Below are 11,947 nucleotides of genomic sequence, written 5' to 3'. Positions count from 1 at the left end.
ATAATTATCTATATTAATTAATTGGTACATAAATTGTCCTTCAGGTTTAACCTTAAGCAAAAAGTAATGTGGGCCTAATAAGAAAAAAAAAGGAAATTGGAAAGTACCCCTCTTCTTTCTTCTTCTGCCCTAAATTGGTGCAAGAGACCGCAAATCATGGAGCCCACACTTGTGAGGATAGTCCAATATGTCCCAAAGAAAGTGTACACTTTGAAAATATATTTGTCAGACAATATTGCTGTCCATTTAAAATAAAGATGCACTTTTACAGTATTTTACAATATCTCTTTTAAGAGAATATACCGTACACTATCTCATAAAGACGCACACACCTCTATTTAGTTTTGTGCTATGAATAATGTTCTTTTTTAACCTGACATCAGCTCAGAGCCATATAATTATTTGATTTATTTACTTGTTATTAACATGTCTTCAGAAATATGCCAATTTGTTCTGTATAGCATTCTTCCACTGCAGCATTACTTAAAACACAAAAGCTTTTTATATTTTCGAGTGGATAACACATTTATTAAAGTGTTTGCTTGGTTGAAGTTTCAGTTCAACAACACATTGCACTTCAAAGTTTTAAAGTTGGCCTTTAACTATTCTAGAAGAAGGGTCTTAAAAACTGAGCTGCGAAATGATAAATTCACACTCATTTGAAACTGACCTGCAACATGCAATTCCTCTTTGCAGCCCTTCATTAAAAAAAACTGGTGTCCTTCACACTTATTATAAATAGACTTAAATTAAAGATGACCTGTACTAACTTAGTGCTGCTTTGCATTAATTAATCAAAAATGTGACTCGTAATGAGCGTACTGTTCATATCTACCATCTGCCTTTCCAAACGTTTGATGTTGGTGGGCTCATTTTGAGTCTGTGAAGACAGTGAGAACATCCTCAGCAGGAAGGACACACACATCCCTGCTTTAACCTTGAGAGCTGTGGTCTGATGCTGTGTGTGTTTTTGAGGTCGGATCATCAATCACGCTTGCATGTGCTTCTGGGAAAGGCTTCCTCTACAATTTTTCTAAGATTTACTATCTAGATAATTTTTAAAAGTACACCTTCATAAAGCACTAATCGCTTTGCTGGCTTCATATCTTGGAACATTCAATCAAATGCTTATTACAGCCTCTATCCTGATAATACGTTTAGTTGTTAGACACATTTTGGCCAGGTCTTTCTCAGAAAAAAAATTTGAATCTTCTGAGACTAGCCTGGTGAAATAAGGGTATGATAACAATATCAGAGTCCAGCTGCTTTTAGATCAATGCTGTGGAGAAACAGACATGAGAGGTCAGGTCTGTAAGGTCAGCTCTCAGGGGCCATTTTCTGAACTATCTTCTGCGTAATGACCTTCCTTTCTTCTCTTCTTGTGTTGAGGGACCGTTTGAGAGTTTGACAGTATGACATCTTTGTGTAGATATTTCAAAATAAACTATTTATTTATATAAAATTCATTGGGTTTTGTGTCCTACCAAGAGGGGTGCTAAAGACAAAGTCATGTAGCTAATGGGATTATATATGGAAGCTGCTTGACCTCTATGACCCCCTTTTCCCCCCTCTCGCTCTATAGAATTTAAAGCGGTAATATGATGCTTTTTTTTTACGTAATTATTTTGTGTATTTGGTGTTACATAATATGCTGATATGCTTTAATGTAAAAAAAACACATTTTTCAAGTACTGTGCATTATTGTAGGTCCTCTATGCCCCGCCTCTCTCTAACGCATTGCTTTCTTCAAAATCCCGCGGTTCAACAAGCACAGTCTGCTCTGATTGGCCAACTGACCCAGTGCATCATGATTGGCCAAACACCACAAGCACTCATTGGAAAGTAACGCCCCATTCCATAATCATGAGCTTCATCTTTCAAAAGAAATGTAAAGAAAGTTAATAATGTCCTTTGTTTTACCATCAGTTGAAGCCTGAAAGAGGAACAGAGTCACGTGACAGACACAGTGATGAAGCTCGTATGTATTTTCTGTACACAAGCCACGGACAGTTAAAGCTGCAGTAGGTAACTTTTGTAAAAATATTTTTACATATTTGTTAAACCTGTCATTATGTCCTGACAATAGAATATGAGACCGATAATCTGTGAAAAAAATCAAGCTCCTCTGACTCTTCCCAGTGCCCTATTGCCATTTGTAGAAATACATCGCTCCCGTTAAGAAACAACCAATCAGAGCTGCGGTCTGTAACTTTGTTTGTGTTCAAAATGTAGAAAAATGTATATAATAAGTATATAATATACTTATTATATTATATATTATTATATATTATAATAATATATAATATTATATTATTATTATATACCTATAATAAGTGTTTATATTCGGACTATTTTAGATTGCTTCAGAGTAACCCAGTACCCTTTGTGATTCTTCATAGACAAAAACAGAGAGAAGTAGCTCCGGTTACGATGTTCTTCCGTAAGACGCGAGCAGTTCTGTTTATTAACCGCTAGAGCGTCAAAAGTTTCCCTACCGCAGCTTTAAGACTGACTTCAATAGCAAATACTTAAACTAATAACAAAATATATTTACATTAGCTGAATTAGAAGTGCCAGATTGTTGTAGCAAAGTCAGAATTACCTTCTCTCCTTCTACTTTTGGAAAGCTTAATAAAGCGCTTTCGCCTAGACACACACAGCATCTTCCTGACATGGCTGCTTCAATACTAACTGGTTACTGAAATCATGCCTTCTTTCTTTGCATGAACATTTGGGCAACATTACGCAAATATTTCCACATAATGACATAGACGTAGGGCGTTTCTGAATGAGGTGTTTTATGGGGGGCGTGGCAGAGTCTTAACTTTGATAAAGAATATCTCTTTGATTTAAAACTTTAGTCTTTGCAAATTCACAGATCTTCTTCATTCACCAAGAGCTTGTACCACTCCAAAGAGAAAGGGAAAATTGAAATCACATCATATGACCCCTTTAAAGTTTGGCCTAGTTTCTTCAATGAATGGTAATAAAATAGCATTTGGTACTGTGATAACAAACGTATAAAAATGCATCGCTCTTGAAGGATCACATGAGATCTCACTTCAGAGAAACTGAAACTCATGAGTCAGTGATAAATAAACGGTGCAGTTTGACACGGGCTAATTTAAGATTTCTTTTATTGCTCCACTCAGACTCCCTTTAAAAACACAGCACAAATGTAGTCACTCATATCTCAGCGAAGAAACTAAAACCAACCACATAAAGGCGGTAATACTGACGGGGAAAAAAGAGAAACATACATAAAATACAAAACTATACATGTAAATTACAGCCTTTTCAGTTTCACAAAAAAGTATTTATCCACCGAGAAAGCCACGACGTGAAATGCTTGATCAACTCCACTGATGTTATCTATTTGACACAGTGTTTATTAAAGGCCTTGACACACATAGATGACCAATTAAGAACATCATTTACCTTTCCTATGGGAAATATTTCGTTCAACATATCAAGGCAGTTTTCAGACCTTTAATCACCCGTTATTACAGTAATTTATAAAAACAAACATCGGATACAACACAGGCTGGTGAAAATAACTTCTACATTTCCTATATTTGGTTGTTTTTTAATGCTCAAAAATGCTTATAGAAACTATTTACTACTAGAGGAAAAAGTACAAGAAATAAGAGGGAGATGCAAGAAACAGTCATGTTATCCGTGTTCAAGCCAATTCATTAGTGATGCACTGAACACCTCTATGACGAGCCATGAAACACACAAGACTATTACTGCACTCTAAAACACATCCATCAAAATATGATGCAGTGCAGTGCTAAAAAGATCCTGGAAAATGCCTATGTGATTCAGTGTTTCCATCACTAGATGGTAAAAGGAGCCAGCTCCCATCATTTTACAAATATGCAATCAAAGAAACCAACTTGGGAAATGTATACACTGAATCTTAATTACTGCCATAAAACTAAGTTAAATGTCTCATATCGCTAGGCTATGGGGCTGGGAAGGATTTACTGGCAAAACGCATCCACACATCTTCACATCTCCAACAAAACAAAGCAAAAAATGGCTTCATTTGGATGTTCTCAAAGCTGACGGAGTTGCATTAATGCATTGTTGTAGTGCATACATTGTGACGTTATCCAAAGAATATGCTTGGTCACGTACAGACAAACTCTAAGATAAGGAATACAAAAAGCTATGCCATTAGCAAACTGAACATCAAGCATCTTTTATTGGTCAAATGGCACAAAGCCAGTCAGAAGAGGTTAAAAAATTATGAATGTGCATTGTCTGTGCAGTAGCTCTAGAAGTATCTTGTACCTTTTGAACATATCAGAGCATGAAAAGATTCATTCACAATAGAGTTCATAAGAAGCACAGCCCATAAAAATTATCTTTGCTGGGGGCGTCAATCAAAGTCGAATGTCAAGGTCAATTCATATTAGAATGAAGGCCAAAACGAACATGGCTTTTTCCCAACATTTAAAGCCATTGGAACGCTAAACAATATTTCAGAATAAATACAGACCTGAAATTACACCCATGGGAAATTTGCTATGATTGTTTTACAAATCTGAGCGAACAAGCAGAACGGGGGTAATAGTCCTGTCATCATTTCATCATTGCTAAAACCTCATTCCTGTTATTCAAGTGATTTGAAATCAACTCAGAAGTAATGGCAGACTTTTAATCATCCATTTTATAAAAGAAAGAAATCTTGGATTTAGAACGTTAAAAAAGGTAAAATTCATAATGAAGGTAAATCTCTTTCACACACAGAATTCATGACTGATTCATTGCAAGCTTGCATTTCTTAATTCCCCTCAATTTGAACTTTTTTACATTCGCGACATACACTTTAAGGCCGGATTTATTAAAGTCTTTCACGAGTGCAGTGAAGTCTTCAGCAAATGCAGAAATGGCCGTATGGGATCATTTTTGCACATGCTAAGAACTGTAGCGTCACACTTTAGTAAATCTAGCCCTTAACAGGATAAGTATTGTAATTAGATGATCCAGATTTAGTAATCAGCTGATACAAAACAAAGCCTAGGTTGACTAAATTCAGAATTTACTCAGTCATAACAATTTTCTAAAATAAGTGGAATGATACATAACAGTACATGAATGGTCCCTCATTGCTCCTTCCGATTCCTTTTTTGTTCCATCTGAGGGGTTTGAGGAGACACAGATGCACTTATAACACGCGAGATCTCACTCGCAAAGCTTCAAGTTTGTTTTAATGTCTTATCCACGTACAAAGGGAATGAATATATTACTAAAACAGGGCTCTTTAGAACAGGGAAATTAAAAGTGCTTCTATTCATCGACTCCATCAGAACCAGCGCACATACACAGCTCGAACGGTGGACTTCAACTGATGTACGACAGCAGTACAATGGCAGTAGCTGGAAAGATCCGCGATCTAGTGCACACACCGATTCATTATGGTTAGCCAACAACTCACAGGAACAGGTTGGACAAACGAACGAAGAGAAAATAACATCGAAACAACAAAACGAGTCTCAGTCTCAGACAGTCCTCGTGCCCGGTGCTGTGTGGCATCCCCGTGTGTCCCGGAGCATGCGACGCCCCAGCCGGTCCTCTAGAGTTGGGGGTAAATGTGGGCCAAGCCATCAGACGTGCAGGATCTCCATACTGTAGTCCTCGGTCTCTGTGTACTGGGAAGAGTTTGTGTCCGACTGCGCCGGCCCGAGCGCCTCTTTATTCTCCAGGTTGGGCTCCAGAAGAGAGGGCTTATCAAAAACGTTCTTTTTACAGGTCTCTGGGCGGTTCTGCACATATATTACTCTGTTGTAGGCCTTGAGTCTCTTCCACAACTGGATGTAGACCTTGCATTGCACGTACATGAACACCAGTCCGCCAGTGAAGCCTATAGCCACCACCACCAGTTTGGTCCAAAAAGGCCATTCCAGTATCCCTGTATGAGAAACGAAAGAGGAGAAAGTACATCGCTGTAAGTATCACACACATTACAAGTGCTTATTTCATATTGTAACGCCAGCATCTGTTTACAGTCCAGGATCAAACATAGGGGTCAGCGACATGCTCATGGTAACAAAAAGGTTGTTCTTAGTTCTTAGAAATAGGCTCTTTGTATGCTGACTGGTTTCATATGATTTTGAAAAACTTCATATTTTCAAGAAACGTTTCATGTAGTGTAACTGTCAGTTAAAAACTATACATACACACACACATACCCTTAACACATACATACCTATATATATATATATAGTTTATTATGTGTTTATTGTGACTGGTTTTGTGGTCCAGGGTCATCAGTAAGACCTGAGAATGTTTTTAAAGAAGTCTCTTATGCTCATCAAGGCTGCAAAAACAGCAATCTTGCTAAATGTCATTACAATATAAAATATTCTTTAAAATAGAATTTTATTTCTGTGATGCAAAACTGATTTTCCATCAGCCATTACTTCATTATAAAGTGTCACATGATCCTTCAGAAATCATTCTAATATGCGGATTTATTATTTGAATTATCAATGTTGGCAACAGAAACGGAGATGTGTTTTTTTTTTTCAGGATTCTTTGATGAATAAAAAGCTAAAAAGAATATAATTTATTTAAAATATAAATATTTTCTTCCAATATAAAATATTTGCTCTCACTTCTTAATCTAACACATCCTTGCTGAATAAATTTTAATTTCTAAAATTAAACACAAATGTAAAAATGTACTGACCCCAAACTTTTGAACGGTAGTGTATATTGTTAGAAAATATTTATATTTTAAATAAATGCTCTTCTTTTTAACTTTTTATTAAATCGAACAATCCTGAAAAAAAGTATCACAGGTTCCAAAAAATATGAAGCAGCACAACAGTTTCCAGCAATGATAATAAATCAGCATATAAGAATGATTTCTGAAGAATCGTGTGACACTGAAAACTGAATGATGCTGCTGAAAATTCAGCTTTGCATCACAGGAATATATTAGGATTTTAATGTATATTACATTAAAAAAGATATACATTTTACATAATTTCACAATATTACATTTTTCCTGTATTTTTGACACACACACACACACACACACAAACACACATAAATAGATATAGAGTGAATTGCAGTTTCTATGTACTATTAAATACAGTATTGGAGTATCATGTCATTGACCCACATGCAGTAATCCTAAAGCAAGACTGCAGTAATACATTGCCCTGCTGCAATATTACATAAAATCTATATGCATACGAAGTGATTCTCTGGAATACAACACAAGATCTAAAATCTACGTCAAGCACAAACACAGGAGCGGGGATGCAAAGACAGGCGACTGGAGTCCTGATATCCCACCCAAGCTTCTAAAGAGCCAGCGATGTACACAGGGCTATGCTTCAGAATGCATATACCGCATTTCCACCTTTGACCACTTCATTAGAAACAGCTGAGAAAGCGAGGCCGGCAGCAAAGAAATTTTAGGTGTCTCTCTGTCCATCTTTCTTGGAATTAAATTCAGCCAACCTTTGATTTGTTTACACTTGCTTTCCTATTTGGAACAGAGCTTTCGAAATGTCAGCAAAGATCAAGAGTGAGGGAACTGCCAAAGGCTACGGTCTGTTCAAGCGCAAGGCCTTGGACATGAAATACTGTACTGCTTTCAGAGGCTCCGTAAGTCAGGCCGGGGTGCAGCTTTAGTAGGATGTGTGCACCTTACGTCATTATCAACGGGCAGAGAATGAGGTTAGTGCTGCACATACAGGACACTCTTTTTTTGCTATAACTTTTCTTATGATAGAAGTGGCCTTTTTAATCAATTTCTTGCGTGATACAATCAAGCTAATTATATACAAAGGACCGGTTTGATGGGTCCCTCTCATTCATTACACTGACACCTACACACAAGCAATATCGGGAGAGCAGCTCGATACAGCTTTACGTCATTTTCAAATTCGATAAAAACACGCCACAGTCCATTAAAGTACAGCGCTTGCCTCTTTGTTCCACACATCACCTTCGCCGTCGCTTTCTCTTTAATCTTTTGTGCCTGAATATATCCAGAAAATAGATTTAAGAAAAGAAATCAGGCTGTGATAAGTGGTCATCAAGCCTGAAATTGCACATTGACAAACAACAGTACGGGGCAGCAGGGCATACTGCATTCAGAGCGAGTTCTGGCTGTGAAGCATTATTGTCTTTATTCACGTCGCAACAGTCATGCTAGAGACAGCTGATGTAGCCGGGGGGAGGAAGAGGGGGACCTTCAAAGAAGTCATTACAGTTAAAGCAAAGAGTTAGGAGGAAAGAATGGTAAATGTAAAAGCGTTTACCTGGTATTCTCCCCGCTGCATGGTTAAAAAGAGTTTGTTACTATTTCACTATTGGCAAAAGATGAAGCCACTGAAAGGGATGGAGGGTCAGGGGTGCAAGTGCAAATCATATCCTAAGATAGCTGCTGGAACGATTTGGCGTGAGATGAGGAATGGACACGTGGAGACATGCACTGAGCTTGACAGGCCTCTGACTCTGCTCGAGCCTTAACATGCAAGATGAAGAAAATTCAATGGTGTAACCATGGTAACAGTGATCAAAGATCTCCTGCAGAGCTACTGTTCTTGTACAATGAGGCGCGTGTGAATGGGCTCTTAATGTTGAGAGCAAATCAGTAAAGTGCCTGCTGTCAGACGCCCATCAGTGTATGGGTCGAGGTCAGTGTTAAAAGTCATCTAGTGTGCGGTAAAAGGGGTGGCATGTTTTAGTCAAGCACACACACACACACTTGCACTCCAGCTCAGATCCGTTATGGAAATAAAACCCATTGCTGTCGTATTCTTCCACACTTGCTCCACAGCTCCCTATTGCTATCGATTAGGTGGCGTTTGAAAGATGATCTGTGAGTAAATCAACTCTGCCATTAGCAGCTAGTCCTGCATAGCTCAAGGCCCGTTCACACCAAGGACGATAAAGTTTTAACAATCATTCGAAGTGTGTGAGAATAGGGAAATGCACAGGTCTGTGAAACAAAACCAGCCAACTGCTATCCAAAACAAGCCCAAAACCAGCCTATTCATGTGGGGGTTTTTTTTCCTATACCATATGTTATTTAACCAATTACGAATTTTTTTTTGTTAATTTTATTAAATAAGTCATTGAACTCCAAAGAACAATTTTCGTGGGATGTATAACATTTGATAAAATTGTTAATGTGTTGCTCTCTGCAGACTGTATAGTGGGGAAGTGCAAATCAAAAGTTGTGTAAAGTCAGCCAATTAGATTATAGCTCTCCAGCTGTGTGTGTAATATGTATCAGATGCTGAGTCCCAATTCGCATACTATCCGTCCTAAATAGTATGCGAAACTAGAATTACAGTAGTACGTCCCAAATCGTAGTATGTTGAAAAGAGTATTCCAAAGATACCCGAATGGTCCACTATTTCCGGTTACAATTCGAAGTGCAGATCAGTGCACACTCTAAGTGCTAATATTGCCCACAACCCAATGCGTGCGGGAGGGAGGAGCTTTGCGATGGCTTTGCTGTGATGTAAACATGGCAGCTGGATGCAGCAGCGGAGATGCGCCCTCAGCTTTTAAGTGTAAGAATTCAAATGTTTAACCCTAATTAAAGTTATATTTTATAGTCTCCTAATATTATTGGGTTTATGTTATGCTAAAAAAGTACCGTGTTTATTTTGTAGGGTCCGATGAAAATACTGGGCGCCTCATTAACTGGCGCATTGCCAATGATGCCCTTTTCACAGGAAAAAGAAACTTGGTAGAAGAACACATTGTAAAATGTATTGTGAAAAAAAAACGATGAGAAAAAAAGATGGGAATAGTAAATAAAATTTTATTGGATATAAAGAATGAATGAAACGTTAACAGTTGTGGTGTGCGTAACTAGGCAACCACGTTGTCGTTCATGTTGCATGACGTCATCGAAGTATGTCACAGAGCATGCATACTCTTGCTACACACTCAAAAGTATGTACTTTTTCCTCACAAAAAAAAGTACATACTTTTAGGTCGTAGTATAAGTAGGCGAATTGGGACTCAATTGAATGAACTGTGGTCGGTCTGAACATGTCGTATGAGGGCGGGACACTGAGCGTACCAACTCTCACGTCATTAAAATGAGACCTTCATATTACATTACCCACATCTCGGAAGAAGGTATAAAAAAGGGTTCCTCAAATCTTGCCCTGGAGGGCCATTGTGCTGCAGAGTTTAGCTCCAACCCTGATCAAACTCACCTATCTGTGATTTTCTAATGCTCCTGAAGACATTGATTAGCATGCTCAGGTGTGTTTGATCAGGGTTAGAGCTAAACTCTGCAGGAAAGTGGATTTCGTGGGCCAGATTTGAGGATCCATCTGTGTAGAGGTAATAAATACATCAAGATATGCATCGCTGAGTACAACAAACAGCTGTCAGTCGGAGGAATGTCCAGAGCATAAGAGCGACTGTGGGATGGTACGGAGCTGGAGGGAAGCAGGCAGACAGAGCTGGAGGATGAAGAGGTGGAGGTAGTGCTAAACTGGCTGGGAAGGGGAGGGTAGGGTAGGGCTAACCTTGTTTGATCTCCTCTGCTGTGCGGTCAATGAGGACGTAGAGCGACCAGACCACACATGTGATGGCGATGACGTGAAAAGTGACCGAGCACATGATCTTCCTCCTCTCGCTGGCAGTCATCTGAAGCTTCTCCCACTGCAGACACAGAAATCACAAAAGACATACAGAAATGATTCCCAACACATTTGAGCTTTAATTGTTTTTGTAAAAGAAAGACTTTGATGACTAATCAATATAATACTCAACATACTTCAAAGTGCAGTACAAACAAAATCGGTAACCTGGCCTTCCTGCGTAATAAATATTTCATGCGTCTTAGTGAGAGTGATCTCTGGATCTCTTTTAGCCATTCAGTGCAGGTCTCTATTAAGCTATGACCCAGAATCCTCATCAAACCTCCATTTTTATCATGAAAACATTATAATGAAAGAATAATCAATTATATTTTGTTTACATTGTGGTACACATTTAATCCAATAAAAAGCCATACTACATAGTAATATACTTCATGATTGTTTAAATAAATACTGTAATTCAACCAGAAAAAAAATATATATTCTGTCGTAATTTAATCATCCGCATGTTGCGATTTTCTTTGAAGATATGTTGAAGAATGATAACTAAACATTATTGGTGACCATTGACTTACACTGTATGTACAAAAAAAAACATGTTCTACAGAAGTCAGTCATACAGGTTTAGAATGACAGGAGCTTGAATAAATTATGAAAAATTTATTTTTTTCTAACTATCCCTCATTACCATATTCCATGAAACTACTTATTTTCTTCAGTGACGATAAAGAGGAAAAAAACTACTATGATTTACAGAAGAATGAAAGTCTGGAACAGCATAAGGGGTTGACTATTTGAACAGATTTATAAAATAAAAACAAAAGAACTTGATTGGCCTACACAAACTCAGACCTGAACACCACCGGGCTGCGTGTGAATCTGAATTTTTAATAAACAATAGCACACATGTTCCTTCCCTGAAGACCGGAATCGTTTATAAAAGGGAGAACCAAACTCTTGGAACACCTTTGGTCTCGAAATGAAAGGTTCAAGCACATATAGGTGTGGGGTTCAGATGTGCACATACTTTTGGTTTTGGAGTTCGAGTCAATGAAAATGATTATATAAGCCTGTCAGTTACATGAGAGAGTAAATTATATTAACCATTGTAACCAACACAAATGAATTACGGTACCTTAAAGTACTAATCAAAATGTATTGTTTCCCCTTTAATGTCTATGAATGTCACTCAAATTTAATTTTAGATGAGATTTGATTTGCACTCTTTCTTCTGGATGGATGCTGACATTGACAAGCTGTGTTCATTTGTTAACACGAGTAACACCTGCCAACACAAATTCATAACCTATTCAACAGAACGAGGTCTCAAATATCAATTTAAAGCC

General features: G+C 37.9%; 1 protein-coding gene across 4 annotated transcripts in view; it reads right to left on the bottom strand.

Annotated features, from left to right (window-relative positions):
• Positions 1-3,120: 3,120 nt before the first annotated feature.
• LOC127969993 (E3 ubiquitin-protein ligase MARCHF8) overlaps positions 3,121-11,947 on the bottom strand; it is a 91,029-nt gene continuing 82,202 nt past the window's right edge. For 3 of the 4 annotated variants that reach the window (XM_052572157.1, XM_052572159.1, XM_052572158.1), the window contains exons 6-7: positions 10,527-10,662; positions 3,121-5,920 (exon numbers count right to left, since the gene is read on the bottom strand). In XM_052572157.1, coding sequence (XP_052428117.1) covers positions 5,616-5,920; positions 10,527-10,662 — 441 coding nt within the window. In that variant the 3' untranslated portion in view covers positions 3,121-5,615. Of the gene's footprint in view, positions 5,921-8,288; positions 8,304-10,526; positions 10,663-11,947 lie in introns of all 4 variants that reach the window. The other variant, XM_052572160.1, reaches the window with a different exon arrangement.

Source organism: Carassius gibelio, chromosome B13 (assembly GCF_023724105.1).
Source record: "Carassius gibelio isolate Cgi1373 ecotype wild population from Czech Republic chromosome B13, carGib1.2-hapl.c, whole genome shotgun sequence".
In the NCBI taxonomy this organism is placed as follows: Eukaryota; Metazoa; Chordata; class Actinopteri; order Cypriniformes; family Cyprinidae; genus Carassius; species Carassius gibelio.
The sequence above is the reverse complement of the archived record's forward strand: the minus strand, read 5'-3'. Positions and strand labels throughout refer to the sequence as shown.